This window comes from Esox lucius, chromosome 4 (genome assembly GCF_011004845.1).
Source record: "Esox lucius isolate fEsoLuc1 chromosome 4, fEsoLuc1.pri, whole genome shotgun sequence".
NCBI lineage: Eukaryota > Metazoa > Chordata > Actinopteri > Esociformes > Esocidae > Esox > Esox lucius.
Genome location: NC_047572.1, coordinates 23989423 through 24016303, shown reverse-complemented (window position 1 = coordinate 24016303; position 26881 = coordinate 23989423). Strand labels below are relative to the sequence as shown.

Here is a 26881-nt window from a genome sequence, read left to right as displayed (position 1 = left end):
CTCTCTGTGCCCTTTTCATTTCAATATCCCAGGGATATTTTATGAGACGGTTAGTCTATGAGGTGTCCTACACAATTCAAAACATCTTGAAATGAACACTGTCATGTGATTGCAAACCTCATAACCCAACATACATGTTTCACCACCATAGTAAAGCACTAATTATATTTGCTGCTTTGACAAAACATTTCAGTGAATACGAATTCATTGTTGTCCGTCCCTTTTTTTAAGCCACATTGTCATTTTACTGTGTGGAAAGTATTTCTTTAAAGTGTTTTGTTTTAAAAGAAACATTAGTCAAATCATTATCATGGTATTTTATGCCAAGCAGGTTGAATGTAAAACTAAACTTACTCATAGATATAAACTACATGATTTGACAATAAGCATATTTTATATGGACATTCCATTTCTTCTGCCTGTGTGTAGTACTTTTATTTGACCTGTATGAATAGGAAAAAAAACATTTTTAATGAAAGAATACTACAATTATGTTTCAAAAATAAATAAAAAAAAACGTCTTGACCGAGGTGAAAAGGTACCATAATGGGTGAGATTGAAAATAGTGAAGTTAATAAGAAACTGGTCTCCATGGAAGACAATACGGATGATTCTGAATTAAGGTATAATCATCCCTCTGGCTGGGGGAGAAAAAGAGCCATAGACATGGACAGTATAGCAGAGCAGACATTATTTAGGTCAGTTAGATGTCATGCAATTTAATGGGAAACAATATTGCATGTGGACTTTTGGTATCTACTTTATACAGAGGCTTATTTAACATAAACTATAGTCTGGTACTATATCCTAACAGTCTGTTCAATTTCATTGCATGGATTTATCTGCAGCAGAGGCGAGTTACACTGATATATGACCAAAAAGGCACTTTTATCATTATCATTAGCTAAGGACCAAATGACTAGAGTTCATTCATTCAGGAATCCACCCAAACCCTCTCCCTTAGAGCTTACTAAGGCCTAGTCAGGCCTCTTTTCCCATCTCGTTGATTCATGAGTGTCATACTGCCCAGCACAATGTTCCTACCTTCACCTTCCTTTGCCCACACATATTCTGCCCCGAGACAGCATCCCCTTTCCTTTCAATTGATCAATTAAAGTCTTTGAAAGTCTTTGAAAAACAGAGGCCAGCACACGGAAAAGAAAACACTTATACAGGCCTAGAGTCCACGCAAACAAAGAAATGCTCTCATAAACATGCCAACATGGCTCATTATGAGTTAAAACTGGGACAATGAACTGATTAAAATAGGACTAAATGATACTGGGTCTATGGTATCAAAACATACAGAGATTAGACATTAGATTGGTAGTGTAGACACAAAGTCCCACCGCTGTTTCTCCACCAGGAGGCATCACTCAGTCACAAACAGAGGAAGATAATGAAAAGGACCACATGCCGAACATATAAAAAAGCAATTGGAGAGCTTCTTTAGATTTGAAAAGAAACATTTAATGAAGTAAAGTACTCAGTTATCTTGATGTGTTCAACATAATGAAAGGAAAGATCACACAACAAAGGATATTAACATAAACAGAAGCCAAGGATCTCCCCTCAGTATGTAGTCTCTGTGGTCAGTTCATTACATTGGCTCTTAAAGTTATTCACCTCGTTGGACTTTTTCACATAATGTTTTGTTACAACATAAAATCCAAATGGTATTAATTGCCACTGATTAACTTAAAGTAAGGTGAAAAATAAAAACAACAAACTGTTTGAAAATAATGACTGTGGGACATGACCGGAGTGTTGAACCTGAAATAATGTCAAACACCTTGACTGCACATTCATTTAATGACTTCTACACAAACTTAGTTGCCTCAGATCTCATTCAATAATTTTAATAATTTACTAATTATGCAATCAAATATGTTCTGGATTATTTTTGTAATTAATAACAAAAATGATTTCAAATTTATTTCATTTTCTAACACAGTCCAATTTGTGATTACTTCTATGGTTTCTGATGCAGCTGAAATTGTTTAGACTGCCTTTTACAGGTTGCCCAGATGTATTCTTTATTCACTCACTGGTTTTAACACTAAACTGGCACACCTGATTTCAACAGTAAAATAATCATATAGCCTTTGGCTAATATTAGTACATATTAAGGGATAAAACATAAATGTTAAACATTTTGGGTGAGTCAAGAAGTTTGTGAATATGGATGTTGTGTTGGCTGAATGGTCCAGGCAGGTTCCAGACTTGTCTTTGCTGAAGCATATTCATTCCACCAGAGGATTCGCAGCCTTGGCTAGAGAAGACGCCCAATCTGTAGGTAGGTACAGCACACAAAACTCATTTGTAAGGTGAAGTAATACCAACTGCCATTTCAAACATTCTACATGCACTTCATACTGTGTATCCAATTTCTATACACTGTTTTGGAAAGGGTCCAAAATCTAACAATTTACTGCAATGGGATGTTAAGACATACAGGGAAATGAGTGAGGCTTTCCAACTCAGTCAGACGCCCAGGCAGGGAAAGAAGAGCGCAAACTCATTAAACACCAGGTCCAGCATACAACATCATCCATAGCATGAAAGACAGTAAAAAAAAAAGGGGAAACGTTTTAGCTCTGTTATTAGTGACCATTTGGTTCTTGATCACCTTCCTGACTAAGGCCCTTTTTGTTTGGTTACTTAGTTCAGCACCAGGAAGAATGTTGTTTGTTCTAAATATTTTTTATTTCACAATGATGGAGCCTGTGCTCCTGGGAGAGAATACTTAGGAGATGATACTTATGTACATTAGGTATTTCCGTTTCTCATTTTCAATTAATTGCCATTGTCATTATGGGGTATTGTGTGTTAATTAATGGCTAACTAAAGATATAATCAATTATGAATCACTTTACTATCACAATCAAATGTGGAGAAATTGAAGGGGTCTGAACACTAATACCAATAATGTTAATGCTCTTAACCTGTATTGATCAGATAACAATTAGTTTAGTTGATTTTGTCAGTCAAGTCCTGTAATATACTCTTTGAGACTGTTCAGAACCAGAGGGGGACGGAAATCCCCTCCTAATAAATTATATCTAGACCAATATAAAAATCGTACAATTTAACATGTCCTTGAATATGAATGGGAAAAAAGCATCATAAGACTACGCATTCTGTAAGTAGACTACGAACATTCATTTTTACAGCCTGACTCCCGTCCTGCATTAACCACACCATGTCGCTGTTCACCAGTGAATGTCTCAGCTCTGTTCAGAGGAAGCCATTACATTCTCATCCACCCTTGCTATAGGACAGACCTCACAGCTTAAAGAAATATCCCTATACTGCTCTGAACACCTGGCTACTATATATATATATTTATTGTGTAATATCCTCCATGTACTTGCATAACGAGTTTTTTTTTTCTATTTTCTTAATGGAAATCAAAGGCGGAATGCACCCACAGAGACGCTGTTTCTCGGGGCTCTTTGTTTTCTGTGCGTTATGGAGCAAGGCGTTGTCGGTGACGAGGTACTCAATACCAGAGGAGATGGAAAGGGGGTCTGTTGTGGCGAATTTAGCTGCAGATTTGGGACTGGAACTTGCAGGACTGTCTCATCGCGAGGTAAAACTTGATATTTTCCATAGCAAAAAATATCTGGAGTTCAACAAAAAAACTGGCGAGCTTTATATAGTTGAAAAGATGGACAGAGAATATCTCTGTCCAACTAAAACGACATCCTGTTTTCTCAAATTAGACGTTATCATTGAAAACCCATTGAGGATATTTAATATAGAATTGGGAATAACAGACATCAATGATAACGCTCCTCATTTTCGTAGGGACAGAATAGAGCTTCACGTTTCGGAATCGGCAACACCGGGTGAGAGATTCTCCCTACCTAATGCAGTGGATCCGGATGTTGGTATAAATACTGTAAAAAACTATCATCTTAGCGCCAGTGAGCATTTTACTATAGAAATTCAGACTGGGAGCGATGGGACTAAATACGTTGACTTGGTTTTAACAAAGGATTTAGACCGGGAGACGCACTCAGTTCATAATCTAATTTTGACGGCAGTAGATGGAGGGATCACCGCGCGCTCAGGTACAGCTAATATAATCGTTAAGGTTCTGGACACAAATGACAACGCCCCTATGTTTGACCGTCCTGTTTATTCTATTAATATGACAGAGAACTCCTCACCTGGAACGCTGGTATTGGAGATGAACGCCACTGATCAAGACGAAGGGCCGAATGCAGACATTACATATTCATTCACGCTTTACACGTCGGAGAAAACACAAGAAGTATTTGCCCTTAATCCGAAATCAGGAGAAATAACCGTAAAGGGCACTATTGACTATGAAGACATGAAATTTTACGAAATGCACGTTGAAGCTAAGGACAAAGGAGATCCTCCTTTATTAGGCTTGTGTAAAATTGTAGTGCATGTTACAGATATGAACGACAACTATCCAGAAATTGCAGTGAAATCATATAAGAGCACTGTTAATGAAAACATTCCGGTAGGGTCAGTCATAGCGCTGGTAGGCATAAGTGATAGGGACACAGGTGAAAATGGCAAAGTAAGCTTATCAATAAACCAACCCGTGCCATTTATTTTGAACAAGTCATCGGACCTCCTTTATGAGCTCATAGTGTCAGAACCATTAGACAGAGAGAAAGTTCCAGAATTTGACATTACTCTCGTTGTAGCGGATGGAGGAATACCTTCCTTATCTGATAATGAAACAATAAATGTACACTTATTGGACGTGAATGATAACGCACCACTATTCCCCCAGTCATTCTACACTATTTCAGTTGTGGAGAATAACGCACCTGGAGCCTTGCTAAGTTCCCTCACTGCGTTTGATCCAGACCTCCATGAAAACCAGTATTTGGTTTATTTCATCATAGAAAAGGAGATCGTGAACACCTCCATGTCCATGCTGTTCTCCATCAATCCGGAAAACGGCAATCTTTATGCACTGAAGACGTTTGATTATGAGATAGAGAAGGAGTTCCTTTTCCACATTGAAGCCAGAGACTCTGGTATTCCTCCACTCAGTAGTAACGTGACAGTCCACATCATTATTATGGACCAGAATGACAACGCACCTGTCATTGTCTCTCCGTGGCGTGCGCATGGCTCTGTGGTGGAGGAAAAGATCCCCAGATCCACCGAAAAGGGATCCGTGGTCTCCAAGGTGATAGCCATAGACACGGACTCAGTCCAGAACTCTCGTATTACATACCAGTTTCTACAGGTAACTGACGCAACTTTATTCAGTCTGGACCAATACAATGGAGAGATCCGGACTATGAGAATGTTCAGTTACAGAGACCAGCGTTATCAACGGATGGTTGTCATCGCCAAGGACAACGGAGACCCGGCTCTCTCTGCTACAGTTACTATCAAGCTGTCAACAGTGGAGACTGACGTTAAAGCCTTCTCTGACCTGACTGAAGTCCCACTAGAATATGATATCTTCACAGACTTAAACCTGTATTTGGTGATCGGCCTGGGCTCTGTGTCCTTCCTGTTATTGATCACCATACTGGTCACCTGTGTTCTGAAGTGTCAGACAACGAAACCAAGCAAAGCGGCTCCTCCCAGTAGGAACAGTGTGATCAGTGAGAGGAATTCCACCATCGCGGATTCTACTCTGGTCTCCAACGATGCCTACTGGTACAGTCTGTTTCTAGCGGAGACCAGGAAAGGAAAGCTGGTTGTCAGACAGCCGGTGCCAAAGGCCGGTTCCAGATACATCGTGTCCAGTATACCAAGGAGCACAGGCCTGACAGAGACCAGCGAATCAGCAGCTTCAACACTTCAGGTAAGACAAGCATGTTTATTGGCAACCTTAAAAATTATGTTGGCAACACTTTTGTTCAAGGCTTCAACATATAGTTATTAAAGAGTGTCAGGGTAGCCTGGTGAGTAGAGCATCTGACCAATAACTGAAATACTGCTTCAAAGTTTGGTAGATTAAATCCATAAAAGTAAAAATCTATGTTGTTTGTTTCCTGAGCAACCCTAATTGCTTCCAGGTCATTTTAGAAAATGTATATGTATCTGACAAGTCACAGTTAATGGTGGATGAATTTGTTTAATGTAGCAACTTTGTGTCAAAGTATAACATCTATTTTTCCGTAAAGCTAGGACAGCATAAACCATGCATATCTTCTGAAGCCCTACCAATTCAATGAATATCTAGAAAAAGTGAAAATAACATAATTGCAAAGAGGCATACAGCTGCTCATTGTAACTTCTTGATTTGAAGGCTCTCTTTGGTCACCTTGTGTACAAAACCACTTTCTAAAACTAGCAAACACTATTTTCTCTAGTCCTATCTGGAGTAATGTATGGCCTATACTTTCACCATGGTTTTTCACCTCATAATATCTTACAATGGATGACTTGAAACCATTTGAGAGTTTGTTATGCCTTGATGGCTAAGCGACGTTTAGTTTACAAACAGCCTTGACCTTGTAAACACAGAGAAAGAGCAATACCCAAAAGTTTCTGCAGCTTATTTAAAGGGCACAGCCTTCCCCCAATGTGGTAATGTCTATTCTTGGGTCATTCTAGCAGTGCACACTCTATCAAAGACTTATGGTTCGGGGACAAAATACACCCCAGGACCTGTGCCTTATGACTGGGCTGATCCTTTTCTCTGTTCATCTTGATGCTAGCATCACCCATCCTCTGCAACACCTTGTCAACGAGCAGAAGGTGGTACTCCTAAGAGCCACCTGTTGAAATCTGACAGTCCTATATAAACACTGTGACATCTCTCGGGTACAATTTCTTTTGACCAGCATGTCTGTTACTCCACCACTAAAAATACATGGGAAGTTGGGTAAAGGCCAGAATCAACAAGGATACCAAAAAAAAAACATTACACAATGTCCATCACAAAAAGCCAACAAGGAAGAAAGGATGGGTATTAACCTGACTTAGCAGTGTAGCTGGGTTAGCAACAAGCCGTTTAACCATCAGATGCACTCTATTCACATTTTGATCATTTAAATTTAACATTTAGATAATTGAGCAGATGCTGTCATTGATATCAACCAACAGTACTGACATGTTACATTTTCATACATTATATACAGTGATGCCCCTGAATATCAAACCCATATTGTGAATGCCATTCTCTATTAACTCAGCTAACATAAGTGCCATGGATGGTCCACAACCCGCTGGAACAAGATAGATGGAAATATAAGAGATGTGGTTAAAACATCTGACCTTTCCATTAGGCTCATACCCCTAAAAGTCCATTCAGTGTTACCCAGTACTGAAAGTGGATAGCTCCTGGTGCTGAAACATTAACAAGCACATTATTTTGCTCTGCCCTTCCTAAAATGCTAAATTAGTTGCCATTTTAAGATATTTTCGTTTCCTCGTTCACCTTGTTTTTGACCTGCTGCCTCCACAGTAACCAGAACCTAGAAATATAACTGTACAGGTACATTTCAGTGCACAATGCTGGTAAAGATATGTCTCGGTCTGTCTGCTTTTTTTTTTACTGCGGGTCTGAATATAGATTCCACCTGCCGTCACTTACTATCTAGTACTGACGAAATGGGGGAAAGCTCCGTTGTTGCGAAGTTTTCTGTTGATTTGGGTCTGGATGAAGAAATGCTGTGTAAAATGAAGAACAGCCTGATCAGTTACTTAGAGGAACTCGACCATCGCAAATTCAGTTCTGGTCTCCAACGACGTCGACTGGTATTGTCTGTTTCTAGCGCGTACCAGAAAAGGTAAGCAGCTGGTCAGACAGCCTGTTCCAAAGGTCCTTCCCGGTACACTAAGGAGCACAAACTTGATTTTGATTTGGCAGTATTTGCTTTGCAAGTAAAACCTAAATCTCCATCTAATTTAACAAAACATAGCTTTGACGATCAGTGGCCAGATTTCTGTGCGTAAAAGTAATGTGTGGTTAATTTCTTTGCAAACACCAACAAGGGCGGTTAACAAAATAGTATAACATCCTGGAATTACAAATAAAAAAAGGTCGACCTATAGTTAATACTATAAGAATTACACTAATTTACAGATACCTGAAAAGGTTGAAATATAAAGGTGTTTTCTTTTTGTGAAATGCACAGTGTCGCTGCTCACCAATAAAACGCACGGTTCTGTGACGTAATAATCGCCATCACAGTTTGTCACAGTAAAGAAAGCAAATCAATTCATACGGAAAGCTCTCTGGTTCTGAAACCATCACTGTAAAATGAAGACCTAAAATACGTATTGTTACAACGGGCGTGTGGTTTGGCTTCTAATATCACCATCCAAACATGTTGTTTTCAGCATTGCACTGCGCTATAGGATCAAAACAAACAATGGATGCTCAATGTCTCCTTCAATCCTGGAAAAGGTACGTGTTGGTCTCGCTTCTTCTCTCTGCCACCCTTAACACGGTGTCTCCGGTTACCCACTATTCTATTCCGGAGGAAATGGAAGAAGGATCAGTAGTCGCCAATTTAGCAACGGATTTAGGGCTTGATGTCAAATCATTAAGTAGACGGAAAATAAGAGTAGACGTTGTTGGAAATAAGAAGTATTTGCAGATTAACAAGGAAACTGGGGAACTCTACATTTTAGAGAAGATAGACAGAGAATTTCTTTGTCCCAGTAAAACGACGACATGCTTTCTTAAATTAGATGCGTCCATTGAAAATCCAATAAGAATGTTTAACATCGAACTGGAAATTATGGACATCAATGACAATACGCCAAATTTCCGAAGGGACACAATGCACCTGGATGTATCCGAATCTTCTCCAGTTGGAGAAAGATTTTCTTTGAACAATGCGGTTGACCCCGATGTAGGTATGAATTCAGTTAAAACATATCATCTAAGCTCAAGTGATCATTTTGATATAGAAATTCAGGCTGGACGAGACGGGTCAAAGTTTGCTGACTTGATCCTGAAAAAGGCTTTAGACCGAGAGGAGCAAGCCGTCCATAATCTAATACTCACTGCTGTAGATGGTGGAGTCCCATCACGCACAGGCACTGTAAATATCATTGTTCGTGTGTTGGACACAAATGACAACGCCCCTAAATTTGACAAAGAAAGCTACAATATTAACATAATGGAAAACTCTCCAATTGGAAGTCTTGTAGTTAAACTGAATGCAACTGACTCAGACGAAGGAACCAATTCAGAAATAATATATTCATATAGTTTATATACAGCAGAGAAAACGCAAGAAATGTTCAGTTTAAACCCAACTAGCGGTGAAATCAGAGTTAAAGAAATGATTAATTATGAAGATTTTAGAATATATGATATGGAAGTCATTGCAACAGACAACGGAGTCAATTCATTGTCAGGTCAATGTAAATTAACTATTTTAGTGACAGATATGAATGATAATCATCCAGAAATATCTATTAAATCATTTCAAAGTCCTATAAAGGAGGATATAGCAGTAGACACGGTAATAGCAGTGGTTAGTGTAAGTGATAAAGATTCAGGTGATAATGGAAAAGTTGATATTTACATTCAATATAATTTACCCTTTGCGTTAAGAGAATCTTCTCTAGATAATTATTATGAGTTAATAGTTTCAAAACATTTAGACCGCGAGATGGTCCCGGAATATGACATCACTTTTACCGTGACAGACAGAGGTTCACCTCCGCTATCTGACAATGAAACTGTGACTTTGGAACTTCTTGATGTTAACGACAACGTTCCACAGTTCCCTCAGTCGTTCTACAATATACCCGTAATGGAGAATAACGCACCTGGAGCCTTGCTAAGTTCACTCACTGCGTTTGATCCAGACCTCCATGAAAACCAGTATTTGGTTTATTTCATCATAGAAAAGGAGATCGTGAACACCTCCATGTCCATGCTGTTCTCCATCAATCCGGAAAACGGTAATCTTTATGCACTGAAGACGTTTGATTATGAGATAGAGAAGGAGTTCCTTTTCCACATTGAAGCCAGAGACTCTGGTATTCCTCCACTCAGTAGTAACGTGACAGTCCACATCATTATTATGGACCAGAATGACAACGCACCGGTCATTGTCTCTCCGTGGCGCGCGCATGGCTCTGTGGTGGAGGAAAAGATCCCCAGATCCACTGAAAAGGGATCCGTGGTCTCCAAGGTGATAGCCTTAGACACGGACTCAGTCCAGAACTCTCGTATTACATACCAGTTTCTACAGGTAACTGACGCAACTTTATTCAGTCTGGACCAATACAATGGAGAGATCCGGACTATGAGAATGTTCAGTTACAGAGACCAGCGTTATCAACGAATGGTTGTCATCGCCAAGGACAACGGAGACCCTGCTCTCTCTGCTACAGTTACTATCAAGCTGTCAACAGTGGAGACTGACGTTAAAGCCTTCTCTGACCTGACTGAGGTCCCACTAGAATATGATATATTCTCAGACTTAAACCTGTATTTGGTGATCGGCCTGGGCTCTGTGTCCTTCCTGTTATTGATCACCATACTGGTCACCTGTGTTCTGAAGTGTCAGACAACGAAACCAAGCAAAGCGGCTCCTCCCAGTAGGAACAGTGTGATCAGTGAGAGGAACTCGACCATAGCTGATTCTACCCTGGTCTCCAACGATGCCTACTGGTACAGTCTGTTTCTAGCAGAGACCAGGAAAGGAAAGCTGGTAGTCAGGCAGCCTGTGCCAAAGGCCGGTTCCAGATACATCGTCTCCAGTATACCAAGGAGTACGGGACTAACAGAGACCAGTGACTCAGCAGCTTCTACGCTACAGGTAAGAGAAGATGATACATTTTAGATTAGATAACAATATTTTTTGTTATATGATCTCATTCCTCTCCGACATCCGTAGCTTACCCGTGCAAACAATTTCAATGTATTTCATGTAATGAAACATTTCACTGATGATATGAAACATGCCAATTAAATGGCTATTTTATTCAAAGGATATCAATGTCTTGAATTGTATCACTTAGTTTGGGCCAATTATATTATTTACATATATTAAAACCTAATTTCCGCGGTTTTATCAGTGCAACGTGAAGTTATATGGGTCACATAGATACAGGATATCTCAAATGTGAAGTTACAGCTGTGCAAATATGTTTCATACGCAAAGGGTCGCTGTTGATTAGCAAAAAGCATGTATTTCTGACGCCATAATCGCCATGACAGTTCGTCACCATAAGGAAAGCGTTGAATATGCGAAGTGAACAGTTTCTTTGTGCGTGAAAAAATATCATTAAAGGGAATCGTTTTTCTCTACCAATTTTCACTTCAATTTTAAATGGACTAGGATTATAAACCGTTACTATCGTCTCATGCATTTTTCTTATCTGTATTGAATGCGTTGCTCCTATACCAATCCCATGCAAAAATGGAGTCGTACGTAACTGGAAAACCAGTGAAAAGGTACGTCTCTGTCTTGCTTTTTTTCTTTGCTGCCATGTACACTGCCTCCGCTGTTACTCAATATTCTATTGCAGAGGAAATGAAAGAGGGTTCGGTTGTTGCCAATCTTGCAACGGATTTGGGTATTGATGTCAAAACTCTGAGTAAAAGGAAGATGAGGCTAGACATTATAGCCAACAAAAAATATCTAGACGTGAACAAAGAAACGGGAGAACTGTATATTGTAGAGAAGATTGACAGAGAGTATCTTTGTCTTGCGAAGACATCTTGCTATCTCAAAATGGAGGCAATTTTGGAAAACCCATTACGTATTTTTAACATAGAATTAGAAATTTTAGATATGAACGACAATGCGCCACAATTTCGAAGGGATGCAATACATTTAGATATATCGGAGGCCACTCCCATAGGAGAGAGATTCTCACTTAGTAATGCAGTAGACTCTGATGTTGGTGTGAATTCAGTTAAAGCATACTATCTCAGTAAAAGCGATCATTTCAATATTGAAGTTCAGAAAGGAAGAGATGGGTCACAGTTTGCTGATTTGATTTTGAAAAAGGCTTTAGACCGAGAGGAGCAAGCTGTGCATAATCTAATACTCACCGCTGTTGATGGCGGATTACCTACGCACTCCGGCACAGCCAGCATCATTGTTCGCGTGCTTGACACCAATGATAACGCCCCTATGTTTGATAATGATAGCTACAAAATTTATGTAATTGAAAACTCTCCAATTGGCAGTCTTGTTGTTAAACTGAAAGCAACAGACTTAGATGAGGGCACTAATTCAGAACTAATTTATTCATATAGTTTATACACGTCAGAGAAAAGCCAGGACACGTTCAGTTTGAACCCCAGCAATGGAGAAATAACAGTGAAGGAGTTAATAAATTATGAAGACTTCCGGATATATGACATGGAAGTCATAGCAACAGACAAGGGTCCCAATTCACTGTCTGGCCAGTGTAAATTAACTATTTTAGTCACCGATATGAATGACAATCATCCCGAAATCTCCATCAAGTCATTTCAAAGTCCACTCAATGAGGATATAGCAGTAGATACAGTAATAGCAGTTGTTAGTGTTAGTGACAAAGATTCAGGTGACAATGGAATAGTGGATGTTCACATTCCTCACCAATTGCCTTTTACACTAAGGGAGTCTTCAGATAATTATTATGAGTTGGTAATATCAGAACCTCTCGACCGTGAGAAGATCCCAGAATATGACATCACTTTTACCGTAACAGACAGGGGTTCCCCTCCACTATCAGACAACGAAACTGTGACTTTAGAACTGCTAGATGTTAACGACAACGTTCCACAGTTCCCCCAGTCATTCTACACTATACCCGTTATAGAGAATAACGCACCTGGAGCCTTGCTAAGTTCCCTCACTGCGTTTGATCCAGACCTCCATGAAAACCAGTATCTAGTTTATTTCATCATAGAAAAGGAGATCGTGAACACCTCCATGTCCATGCTGTTCTCCATCAATCCGGAGAACGGTAATCTTTACGCACTAAAGACGTTTGACTATGAGATAGAGAAGGAGTTCAGTTTCCACATTGAGGCCAGAGACTCTGGTATTCCTCCACTCAGTAGTAACGTGACAGTCCACATCAATATTGTTGACCAGAACGACAACGCACCGGTCATTGTCTCTCCGTGGCGCGCGCATGGCTCTGTGGTGGAGGAAAAGATCCCCAGATCCACCGAAAAGGGATCCGTGGTCTCCAAGGTGATAGCCTTAGACAAGGACTCTGTCCAGAACTCTCGTATTACATACCAGTTTCTACAGGTAACTGACGCCACTTTATTCAGTCTGGACCAATACAATGGAGAGATCCGGACAATGAGAATGTTCAGTTACAGAGACCAGCGTTATCAACGGATGGTTGTCATCGCCAAGGACAACGGAGACCCGGCTCTCTCTGCTACAGTTACTATCAAGCTGTCAACAGTGGAGACTGACGTTAAAGCCTTCTCTGACCTGACTGAAGTCCCACTAGAATATGATATCTTCTCAGACTTAAACCTGTATTTGGTGATCGGCCTGGGCTCGGTGTCCTTCCTGTTATTGATCACCATATTGGTCACCTGTGTTCTGAAATGTCAGTCAACGAAGCCAAGCAAAGCGGCTCCTCCCAGTAGGAACAGTGTGATTAGCGAAAGGAACTCGACAATTGCGGATTCTACTCTGGTCTCCAACGATGCCTACTGGTACAGTCTGTTTCTAGCGGAGACCAGAAAAGGAAAGCTGGTAGTTAGACAGCCAGTGCCAAAGGCCGGTTCCAGATACTTCGTCTCCAGTTTACCAAGGAGCACAGGCCTGACAGAGACAAGCGACTCAGCAGCCTCTACTCTGCAGGTAAGACTATTCATATCTTATATGGGCTAGCGAAATGGTCGTTAATCGCTTTACCAATCTCCGTCATTTCTAGAAAAGTAGCGCCTTATTTGCAGGGTTACACTTTCATGCATATAGGCCTTCATATCGGTTGCGAACCAAGAAGTAAAACATTCGAACACATCCGGAAAAAAACATTTAGAACTTGTATTTATTTTATTTATTTTAATCAATTGAACTTGCATATATATGGGTTAAATTCAAGGGTGTGCATACTGGAACAATGCGCAAAGTGTCGCTGCTCACTAGTAAAACCAACTTCTTTATGTGATGTAACAGTCGCCATGACAGTCCAAACTGCAAACGTGGACAGCTCCCTAGCCCTGAATACTGCGCCGTAAAAAGATTGTATGAATAAGTCTCAGTATAACGGACGACTTGTATGCTTCTAATTACACCACAAAAGGTACATTATTCTATATTGAATTGTGCACGGACCAAAACAATCAAACGATGGAAGCCCAATTTCTCGTTCAACCTTGGAGAAGGTACGTCTCGGTCTTTATTTTATTTTGTTCCACCATGAACACATTGTCTGCCGTAACCCATTATTCTATTCCCGAAGAAATGGAAGAAGGATCGGTTGTTGCCAATTTAGCCGCGGATTTGGGACTTGACGTAAAGACACTAAGTAAAAGGAAAATGCGTTTAGATGTCATCGCCAACAATAAATATCTGGATGTGAACAAAGAAACAGGAGAGCTATATATTGTAGAGAGGATAGACAGGGAAAATATATGTGCATCTAAAACGACTTGTTTTCTTAAAATGGATGCAACATTAGAGAATCCAATCAGAATATTTAACATCGAACTTGAAATAATGGATATCAACGATAATGCGCCCCATTTTCGAAGAGATTCCATACATTTAGACATTTCCGAATCTGCCCCGGTGGGAGAAAGATTCTCACTGAACAACGCTGTTGACCCTGACGTTAGTACCAATTCAATTAAAACATACTATCTTAGTGAAAGCGACAATTTTGATATTGAAATACAAAGTGGCCGAGACGGGTCTAAATTTACTAACTTGATCCTGAAAAAGACTTTAGACCGAGAGGAACAGGCGGTTCACAATTTAATACTCACCGCTGTGGACGGTGGAGTTCCCACCCGCTCAGGCACAGCCAGCATTATTGTTCGGGTTCTGGACACAAATGACAACGCCCCTAAGTTTGACAAAGATGCTTACAAAATATATATAATGGAAAACACTCCCACTGGAAGTCTTGTGATTCAATTAAATGCAACTGACATAGATGAGGGGTCAAATTCGGAAGTAGTGTATTCATATAGTCTATATACATCCGAGAAAACACAAGACACGTTCAGTTTAAACCCTAACAATGGAGAAATAACTGTAAAAGAAATGATAAATTATGAAGATTTTAAGATTTATGATATGGAAGTTATAGCAACAGATAAAGGGACGAATTCCTTGTCTGGCCATTGTAAATTAACAATTTTAGTCACCGATATGAATGACAATCATCCAGAAATATCAATAAAATCTTTTCAAAGTCCAATCAAGGAAGATATACTCGTAGATACGGTGATAGCTGTTGTTAGTGTCAGTGATAAAGACTCGGGTGAAAACGGGATTGTAAATATTCATATTGCTCATCACTTACCTTTTAAACTAAGAGAATCTTCTGATAACTTTTATGAGTTAGTCGTTTCAGAACCTCTTGACCGTGAGAAAGTCCAAGAGTATGACATCACTTTTACAGTAACAGACAGGGGTTCCCCTCCACTATCAGACAACGAGACAATGACTTTAGAACTACTTGACGTTAACGACAACGTTCCACAGTTCCCCCAGTCGTTCTACACTATACCCGTTATAGAGAATAACGCACCTGGAGCCTTGCTAAGTTCCCTCACTGCGTTTGATCCAGACCTTCATGAAAACCAGTATTTAGTTTATTTCATCATAGAAAAGGAGATCGTGAACACCTCCATGTCCATGCTGTTCTCCATCAATCCGGAGAACGGTAATCTTTATGCACTAAAGACGTTTGACTATGAGATAGAGAAGGAGTTCCTTTTCCACATTGAAGCCAGAGACTCTGGTGTTCCCCCACTAAGTAGTAACGTGACAGTCCACATCATTATTGTGGACCAGAATGACAACGCACCTGTCATTGTCTCTCCTTGGCGCGCGCATGGCTCTGTGGTGGAGGAAAAGATCCCCAGATCCACCGATAAAGGATCTATGGTCTCCAAAGTGATAGCCATAGACAATGACTCTGTCCAGAACTCTCGTATCACATACCAGTTTCTACAGGTTACTGACGCCACTTTATTCAGTCTGGATCAATACAATGGAGAGATCCGGACAATGAGAATGTTCAGTTACAGAGACCAGCGGTATCAACGGATGGTTGTCATCGCCAAGGACAACGGAGACCCTGCTCTCTCTGCTACAGTTACTATCAAGCTGTCAACAGTGGAAACTGACGTTAAAGCCTTCTCTGACCTGACTGAAGTCCCACTAGAATATGACATATTCTCAGACTTAAACCTGTATTTGGTGATCGGCCTGGGCTCGGTGTCCTTCCTGTTATTGATCACCATATTGGTCACCTGTGTTCTGAAGTGTCAGTCAACGAAGCCAAGCAAAGCGGCTCCTCCCAGTAGGAACAGTGTGATCAGTGAGAGGAACTCGACCATAGCTGATTCTACCCTGGTCTCCAACGATGCCTACTGGTACAGTCTGTTTCTAGCGGAGACCAGAAAAGGAAAGTTGGTAGTCAGACAGCCTGTGCCAAAGGCCGGCTCTAGATACATTGTGTCCAGTATACCAAGGAGCACAGGCCTGACAGAGACCAGCGACTCAGCAGCCTCTACTTTGCAGGTAAGACTTAGCGATATATAATTTTACTAAATTAACTGCAATGCACTATAGCTCGGATGTGTCTGTTTCGTTTCCCTTTCAGTGCGTCAACACAGTGGGAGTCATGACCAAAAATTGCAATACACTTCTTTCCTACACTTAATAATTCAACGTGTGTTCAATGCAGCTGGCAGTGCTAAAAATGAATTCTGTTTGACGACTGCCATAGTTACAAATCATATTAAAATAACATATTTTATTATTTTTATAGGATAGCTAGAAATTCAGGTTCGATGTAATGCCTCTTCAAACATGGAGATTACGTTATTGAAGACGTTGTTGTATTACAACCTACTCTGAATTGTACAGTCTGGTACAATACACAAAGAGTCGCTGTTCACCAATAAAACCATTCGCTTTAGAGTTAATAGACGCCATGACAGTTCTTCGTCATAGGGAGAAAAGAGGAGCATCCAGATCTGGACAGCTCCGAGGTGCTGAATTTACCGATTTGCAAGAATATTTTGAACTTCACTGTGATACACTGTTGAAACAGACGCTGTTCTGTTGTTGTTGTTGCTTTTTAAAACGTCGATATTTAAAAACTAAAAACGTTTTGTCTGTATTATGGTATGAATAGCACACCAGCTAACAATGGAATCGCAATTCTGCACCAAGTCTTGGAGAAGGTACGTCTGGGTTTTGTTTATTTTTTCTGTAGCCCAGAACACCGTGGGGGCCGTTACCCATTATTCTATCCCTGAAGAAATGGAGGAAGGCTCCGTTGTGGCTAATCTAGCAGCTGATTTAGGACTGGACGTGAAAACACTGAATAGACGAAAAATGCGAATAGACGTGGTTGCCAATAAGAAATACCTAGATGTGAACACAGAGACTGGAGAATTATACATATTCGAAAAGATGGACAGGGAATATCTTTGTCCCACTAAAATGACAACATCAAATTGTTTCCTAAAATTAGATGTTACAATCGAAAACCCAATAAGAATGTTTAACATTGAACTCGAAATAATGGACATAAATGACAATGCACCTCATTTTAGAAGAGACACAATGCATTTGGATATATCCGAGTCGACCTCCTTGGGTGAAAGATTCTCACTGAATAATGCTGTTGACCCGGACATAGGTACGAATTCTGTAAAAAGCTATCATTTAAGCGAAAGTGAACATTTTGCTATCGAAATACAAACAGGAAGAGACGGATCAAAGTTTGCAGATTTGATTTTGAAAAAAGCTTTAGACCGAGAGGAACAGGCGGTTCATAATCTAATACTCACCGCTGTAGACGGTGGAGTACCCACGCGCTCAGGCACAGCCAGCGTTGTTGTACGTGTGCTGGATATAAATGACAACGCCCCAAAGTTTGACAAAGACAGCTATAAAATAGACATATTAGAAAACTCTCCAATTGGAAGTCGTGTTGTTAATTTGAATGTAACAGATTTAGATGAGGGTACAAATTCTGAGATTGTCTATTCTTTTAGTTTGTATACATCAGAGAAAACGCAAGAAACATTCAGTTTAAACCCCCAAAATGGTGAAATCAGGGTGAAAGAAATGATTAATTATGAAGATTTTAAAATCTATGCTATGGAAGTCATTGCAACAGATAACGGTGTCAATTCATTGTCAGGTCAATGTAAATTAACTATTTTAGTGACAGATATGAATGATAATCATCCCGAAATATCGATTAAATCATTTCAAAGTCCCGTGAAGGAAAATATAGCAATAGACACGGTGATTGCAGTCGTTAGTGTCAGTGATAAAGATTCAGGTGAAAATGGAATAGTTGATCTTCGTATTGACGAAGACATACCCTTTGTATTAAGAGAGTCTTCTGATAACTATTATGAGTTGGTGGTTTCAAAACCTCTCGACCGTGAGAAGGTCCCAGAATATTACATAACCTTTACGGTAACAGACAGGGGTTCCCCTCCGCTATCTGACAACGAAACTAGGACTTTAGAACTACTTGACGTTAACGACAACGTTCCACAGTTCCCCCAGTCATTCTACACTATACCCGTTATAGAGAATAACGCACCTGGAGCCTTGCTAAGTTCCCTCACTGCGTTTGATCCAGACCTTCATGAAAACCAGTATTTAGTTTATTTCATCATAGAAAAAGAGATCGTGAACACCTCCATGTCCATGCTGTTCTCCATCAATCCGGAAAACGGTAATCTTTATGCACTGAAGACGTTTGATTATGAGATAGAGAAGGAGTTCCTTTTCCACATTGAAGCCAGAGACTCTGGTGTTCCTCCACTAAGTAGTAACGTGACAGTCCACATCATTATTGTGGACCAAAATGACAATGCACCTGTCATTGTCTCTCCATGGCGTGCGCATGGCTCTGTGGTGGAGGAAAAGATCCCCAGATCCACTGAAAAGGGATCCGTGGTCTCCAAGGTGATAGCCATTGACACGGACTCAGTCCAGAACTCTCGTATCACATACCAGTTTCTACAGGTTACTGACGCAACTTTATTCAGTCTGGACCAATACAATGGAGAGATCCGGACTATGAGAATGTTCAGTTACAGAGACCAGCGTTATCAACGGATGGTTGTCATCGCCAAGGACAACGGAGACCCGGCTCTCTCTGCTACAGTTACTATCAAGCTGTCAACAGTGGAGACTGACGTTAAAGCCTTCTCTGACCTGACTGAAGTCCCACTAGAATATGACATATTCACAGACTTAAACCTGTATTTGGTGATCGGCCTGGGCTCGGTGTCCTTCCTGTTATTGATCACCATATTGGTCACCTGTGTTCTGAAATGTCAGTCAACGAAGCCAAGCAAAGCGGCTCCTCCCAGTAGGAACAGTGTGATTAGTGAGAGGAATTCCACCATCGCGGATTCTACCCTGGTCTCCAACGATGCCTACTGGTACAGTCTGTTTCTAGCGGAGACCAGAAAAGGAAAGCTTGTAGTCAGACAGCCGGTGCCAAAGGCCGGCTCCAGATACATCGTGTCCAGTATACCAAGGAGCACAGGCCTGACAGAGACCAGCGACTCCGCAGCATCTACTCTACAGGTAAGACAAAATATCTCACTCAACCAAAAGTTGCTTCGAAAATAAGTTCTTTTTTGAAAAGCCAGAGCTCCAAATGAAGGAATGATAAGACAACGTGAATATGAAATGTGAGTAGTTGGGAACATCTATGATTAACTAACCAGACCTAGGCTACTCCTTGTTCCATTATAACTATTTTATTCAGTTAAACGTGTCTGTAAGTTTTAAATTCATAGTTGTCAATGCTGCTAAATGGATGCGCAAAGGGTCGCTGCTCACTAACAAAACGCAGTTTTATTTGACGTAATAGTCGCCATGACAGTCGGTCCCGGTGAAGTCAGCGGAAACAAGTATGAGAACACATCCCTGGTAATGAATCCATCGCAGTTAAATAATTATGTAAAATACATCTAAGTACTCCAGTTGACTCGTTAGGATCATTTAAATCACCAGAAAAAGTTGCCGTATATGTATTTCATTACGCACAGATCAAAACAAACGATGGAGTTTAATTGCCTTATTCAGTCGTGGAAAAGGTACGTCTTTGTCTTTTTCCTTCTCTCTGCGGTACTAAGGGTGTCTTCGGTTACTCACTATTCTATTCCAGAGGAAATGGAAGAAGGCTCGATTGTGGCTAATCTAGCAGCTGATTTAGGGCTGGACGTGAAAACACTGAATCGACGAAGGATGCGGTTAGATGTTATCGCTAATAAGAAATACCTAGAGGTTAACAAAGAAACAGGGGAGCTGTACATTGTAGAGAAGATGGACAGGGAATACCTGTGTAGTACATCAAAAACAGCGTGTTTTCTCAAGATGGATGCTACTTTAGAGAATCCAATAAGAATATTCAACATAGAACTAGAAATCATGGATATTAACGATAATGCACCTGATTTCAGAAGAGATTCGATCCATTTGGACATTTCTGAATCAGCGCCGACGGGAGAAAGATTCTCTTTGAACAATGCTGTTGATCCTGACGTTGGAACGAATTCAATAAAAACATATTATCTAAGTGAAAGCGAGAATTTTGATATCGAAATCCAGAGTGGTCGCGACGGGTATAAATTTACTAATTTGATTCTCAAAAAGGCTTTAGACCGAGAGGAGCACGCAGTCCATAATTTAATACTCACCGCTGTAGATGGAGGAGTGCCTACGCGTTCTGGTACAGCCAGCATCATTGTTCGCGTTCTAGACACGAATGATAACGCGCCTAAATTTGATAAAGAAACCTACAATATCGATATAACGGAAAACTCTCCAATTGGAAGCCTTGTGGTTAAACTGAACGCAAGCGACTCAGATGAAGGGACAAATTCGGAAATCGTATATTCTTTTAGCTTATATACATCAGAGAAAACACAACAGACATTCCATTTAAACCCTTCTACCGGAGAGATCACGGTAAAAGAAATGATAAATTATGAAGATTTCAAGATTTATGACATGGAGGTAATAGCCACGGACAAAGGGCCCAATTCCTTGTCGGGTCAGTGTAAATTAAAAATTTTAGTAACAGACATGAATGACAATCATCCCGAAGTATCCATCAAATCATTTCAAAGTCCACTCAAGGAGGATATAGCAATAGATACAGTAATAGCGGTACTTAGTGTTAATGACAAGGATTCAGGTGACAATGGAATAGTGGATGTTTACATTCCTCACCAAATACCTTTTATACTAAGGAAGTCTTCTGATAACTATTATGAGTTGGTAGTATCAGAACCTCTCGACCGGGAGAAGGTCCCAGAATATGACATCACTTTTACCGTAACAGACAGGGGTACCCCTCCACTATCTGACAACGAAACTATGACATTAGAACTGCTAGACGTTAACGACAACGTTCCACAGTTCCCCCAGTCGTTCTACACTATACCCGTTATAGAGAATAACGCACCTGGAGCCTTGCTAAGTTCCCTCACTGCGTTTGATCCAGACCTCCATGAAAACCAGTATCTAGTTTATTTCATCATCGAAAAGGAGATCGTGAACACCTCCATGTCCATGCTGTTCTCCATCAATCCAGAGAACGGTAATCTTTACGCACTAAAGACGTTTGATTATGAGATAGAGAAGGAGTTCCTTTTCCACATTGAGGCCAGAGACTCTGGTATTCCTCCACTCAGTAGTAACGTGACAGTCCACATCATTATTGTGGACCAGAATGACAACGCACCTGTTATTGTTTCTCCGTGGCGCGCGCATGGCTCTGTGGTGGAGGAAAAAATCCCCAGATCCACTGAAAAAGGATCCATTGTCTCCAAGGTGATAGCCTTAGATACGGACTCGGTCCAGAACTCTCGTATTACATATCAGTTTCTACAGGTTACTGATGCAACTTTATTCAGTCTGGACCAATACAATGGAGAGATCCGGACAATGAGAATGTTCAGTTACAGAGACCAGCGGTATCAACGGATGGTTGTCATCGCCAAGGACAACGGAGACCCTGCTCTCTCTGCTACAGTTACTATCAAGCTGTCAACAGTGGAGACTGACGTTAAAGCCTTCTCTGACCTGACTGAAGTCCCACTAGAATATGACATATTCTCAGACTTAAACCTGTATTTGGTGATCGGCCTGGGCTCTGTGTCCTTCCTGTTACTGATCACCATATTGGTCACCTGTGTTCTGAAGTGTCAGACAACGAAACCAAGCAAAGCGGCTCCTCCCAGTAGGAACAGTGTGATTAGCGAAAGGAACTCGACAATTGCGGATTCTACCCTGGTCTCCAACGATGCCTACTGGTACAGTCTGTTTCTAGCAGAGACCAGGAAAGGAAAGCTGGTAGTCAGACAGCCTGTGCCCAAGGCAGGTTCCAGATACATCGTGTCCAGTATACCAAGGAGCACGGGCCTAACAGAGACCAGTGACTCAGCAGCCTCTACTCTGCAGGTGAGACAGAACTCTTTTTCTGATTTAACCAATTTACGTACAATGGCATGAAGAATCGAGTTCTCTATTACTGTGCGTAAAAGTAGAGCCTTTAAGTTATTGCCGAGTTACAGAGCATGTCAGCATTGTTTGTGAAAAAAACTATAACTAAACTTGAAACAATAAAAAAATCACGTATAACTCTTAATAAAAATAGTTTTTAACTAAATTAAATTCGCCAGAAAAGTATTAATGTCAAGTTGCGCATACTGATGAAATGCGCAAAGTGTCGCTGCTCACCAGTAAAACAAATGAATTTGTGATGTAACAGCCGCCATGACAGTTTGTCACAGTGAAGAACACAAAGCAATGCATGTGGAAACTCCCTGGTTCCTAAACACTTCGCTGTAAAACGATTATCTAAATTACTGCCCAGTACAACGTTCGACTCCTCTGGGCTCTCTTACCACTACCGACACAGAAGGTAACGTTTCTTTTTTACTTACCGCACGAATCAAAACATGAAGGAACGCTGTCCAGTTCAACCTTGGAGAAGGTACGTCTCTGTGTTTTTATTATTATCTACCACCGTGGAAACAGTGTCTGCGGTAACCCATTATTCTATACCCGAAGAAATGGAGGAAGGATCGATCGTTGCGAATTTGGCTACTGATTTGGGACTGGATGTGAAAACACTGAATAAGCGCAAAATGCGTTTGGACGTTGTGGCCAACAAAAAATATCTGGACGTTAATAAAGAAACAGGGGAGCTATTCATATTACAAACAATTGACAGAGAAAATCTTTGCAGCTCTAAAACGAATTGCTTTCTAAAACTGGACGCAACAATTGAAAACCCTTTACGAATGTTCAATATTGAGCTTGAAATATTGGATATAAACGACAATGTACCTTATTTTCGAAGAGACGAAATGCATTTGGATATATCCGAATCAACTGCTGTGGGGGAGCGGTTCTCTTTAAACAATGCAGTGGACCCTGACGTTGGTACAAATTCTGTGAAAACGTACCATCTAAGTGAAAGTGAACATTTCAATATAGAAATTCAGTCCGGACGAGACGGGTCAAAGTTTGCTGATTTGATTCTGAAAAAGGCTTTAGATCGAGAGCAACAAGCAGTCCATAATCTAATACTCACCGCTGTAGACGGTGGAGTCCCTGCGCGTTCAGGTACAGCCAGCATCATTGTTCGTGTGCTGGATATAAATGACAACGCCCCTAAGTTTGATGAAGACCATTACAAAATCGATATTACTGAAAACTCTCCAATTGGAAGTATTGTTATTAAATTGAATGCAACCGATTTAGATGAGGGTGCAAATTCGGAAATAGTGTATTCATACAGCTTGTACACGTCTGAGAAAACACAAGACACTTTCAATTTAAACCCTAACAATGGAGAAATTACAGTAAAAGAAATGATCAATTATGAAGATTTCAGGATTTATCATATGGAAGTAAAAGCAACAGATAAGGGATCAAATTCCTTGTCAGGACAGTGCAAAGTAACTATTTTAGTCACAGATATGAACGACAATCATCCAGAAATATCCATCAAGTCATTTCAAAGTCCAGTCAAGGAGGATATAGCAGTAGACACGGTAATAGCGGTTATAAGTGTTAGTGACAAAGACTCAGGTGAAAATGGAATAGTCGAGATACACATTGATGATAAATTACCTTTTACACTAAAAGAGTCTTCTGATAATTATTATGAGTTGGTATTATCAGAACCTCTCGACCGTGAGAAGGTCCCAGAATATGACATAACCTTCACGATAACAGACAGGGGTTCCCCTCCGCTATCTGACAACGACACTAGGACTTTAGAACTACTTGACGTTAACGACAACGTTCCACAGTTCCCCCAGTCGTTCTACACTATACCCGTTATTGAGAATAACGCACCTGGAGCCTTGCTAAGTTCCCTCACTGCGTTTGATCCAGACCTCCATGAAAACCAGTATCTAGTTTATTTCATCATCGAAAAGGAGATCGTGAACACCTCCATGTCCATGCTGTTCTCCATCAATCCGGAGAACGGTAATCTTTATGCACTGAAGACGTTTGATTATGAGATAGAGAAGGAGTTCCTTTTCCACATTGAAGCCAGAGACTCTGGTATTCCTCCACTCAGTAGTAACGTGACAGTCCACATCATTATTGTGGACCAGAATGACAACGCACCTGTCATTGTTTCTCCGTGGTGCGTGCATGGCTCAGTGGTGGAGGAAAAGATCCCCAGATCCACCGATAAAGGATCCATGGTTTCCAAGGTGATAGCCATAGACACGGACTCAGTCCAGAACTCTCGTATTACATACCAGTTTCTACAGGTAACTGACGCCACTTTATTCAGTCTGGACCAATACAATGGAGAGATCCGGACAATGAGAATGTTCAGTTACAGAGACCAGCGGTATCAACGGATGGTTGTCATCGCCAAGGACAACGGAGACCCGGCTCTCTCTGCTACAGTTACTATCAAGCTGTCAACAGTGGAGACTGATGTTAAAGCCTTCTCTGACCTGACTGAAGTCCCACTAGAATATGATATCTTCTCAGACTTAAACCTGTATTTGGTGATCGGCCTGGGCTCGGTGTCCTTCCTGTTATTGATCACCATATTGGTCACCTGTGTTCTGAAATGTCAGACAACGAAGCCAAGCAAAGCGGCTCCTCCCAGTAGGAACAGTGTGATCAGTGAGAGGAATTCCACCATCGCGGATTCTACCCTGGTCTCCAACGATGCCTACTGGTACAGTCTGTTTCTAGCAGAGACCAGGAAAGGAAAGCTTGTAGTTAGACAGCCAGTGCCAAAGGCCGGCTCCAGATACATCGTGTCCAGTATACCAAGGAGCACAGGCCTGACAGAGACCAGCGAATCAGCAGCCTCTACGCTGCAGGTGAGAGAAGACAAAACACTTTTTTCATAACATCAACGGCCTATTTTCCTACACCAAAATGTGTGATGCGGTTTCATGCTGCCTGAAAAAGGAAGCCCCATGCAGTTACACATAATAAATAAATACGCACGGATTGAAAAAACTCTACTATAGGACTCTATTGTAAATTCATGTCTTGGTGATTTTAGTTCTACAATTTGCACGTAGTGATAGCCTTGTCCATCTACAGCAGGCTTTTAATAGTAGAGTTTACAGAATATAATGCAGTTTTAATAGAGTTTTAATAGACTCTTACTTGCAATTAGGACACCTTTGCACTTCCCTGAAATAATTCTAGCTCTCAAGTGATGAACATTTGAGATACATGACCAGAAAAACCTTGGTTTAAAAGAAGTATTTCACTAGCGTTGAATAGGAACATGAAATCTCTAGAGATTGGCTGGGCTGTTAAAAAGGGCAAGGGGGCTAATCTGTTTTTTTGGCTATTTTTCAATAGGGTTTTTAAAACTTAAACTGGGGGGCGGAAAATACAATTGAGGGGGCTAAGCCCCCTCTTGCCCCTTGGTGGCACCGGGTCTGAGGCAGGGACAGGTTGGGACCTAAAAAGACCGTTAGACTTTGAGCCACACCAGCCTAAGGCTAGCGACATTCATTACCTGGCAGCAAGCACCATGGTAGCTAGCGAACTCTTGTTCATTACCTAGCTAGCTTATATTTATAGCCCGTAGTAGGTAGTAGTAGCAGTAGTCCCCAATCGACTGTGTTCTCCTTTCGCCTTTTGTTAGTGTTTGACCTGTGTCAGGCGCTGCGGCATCCTTGTGTCTATAGTGGGTTACTGTACAGTTCTAGCAATAGCAATAGTACAGCCTTGTCTCCATAGGGGGTCGCTGTACAGACCAGCAGCAGCAGTATAGCACCACTACTGAATTAATCGGTTATTTTTGTTGTTGCATAGGGACTTTACTTTTCTGTGCCGTGGATTCTCAGCCAAAGATTATAATTTTTTTGCCTGTTCTTTCTCTGTACTACTCATTCGTCAAATCGACTTTCCCGTCACAGTCAGCATGTGTTGGCGAAAAGGCGGGCTGGCATTGAGACATCAATCCTTGCCCCAATGAAACGATGTAGGCAGAGCCCAAAAAAAACACAGTTTTATATCAGGCTGGTGGCCCACCAGCCAAAAGGTTAACAGGCTCACTGGGAATTCTAAAACTTTTAGCCCTTCTTTGTGTGGCTTCTCATTATTATAACTTGTATTCACCCTGGTAAAATTTCCAAATCATTTTACAACTCACATACTAGGATATGGTCACATCAGGTTAAACTTGAGAGGAAATGCCTCATATCCCATGAAAACATATAGACTCAGAGTTTGGGTCCTCGGCATGGACT

The 26881-nt window shown here is 40.9% G+C and overlaps 1 protein-coding gene and 1 long non-coding RNA gene across 15 annotated transcripts in view; one reads left to right on the top strand and one right to left on the bottom strand.

Annotated features, from left to right (window-relative positions):
- Nucleotides 1-1448: 1448 nt before the first annotated feature.
- Nucleotides 1449-14954, bottom strand: LOC117594395. Of its 2 annotated transcripts, none has more exons than XR_004575690.1 (2): nt 14882-14954; nt 1449-2290 (listed from the first exon to the last, which is right to left on the bottom strand). It is a non-coding gene; the product is annotated as an uncharacterized LOC117594395 (long non-coding RNA). The 2 variants fall into 2 exon arrangements; XR_004575691.1 differs by lacking the exon at nt 14882-14954 and adding an exon at nt 11984-12059.
- Nucleotides 3269-26881, top strand: part of LOC105026181 (protocadherin alpha-C2) — a 29571-nt gene continuing 5958 nt past the window's right edge. For 3 of the 13 annotated variants that reach the window (XM_034291731.1, XM_034291735.1, XM_034291736.1), the window contains exon 1: nt 3269-5812. In XM_034291731.1, coding sequence (XP_034147622.1) covers nt 3365-5812 — 2448 coding nt within the window. In that variant the 5' untranslated portion in view covers nt 3269-3364. The other 10 variants (XM_034291739.1, XM_034291740.1, XM_034291737.1 and 7 more) reach the window with 8 other exon arrangements.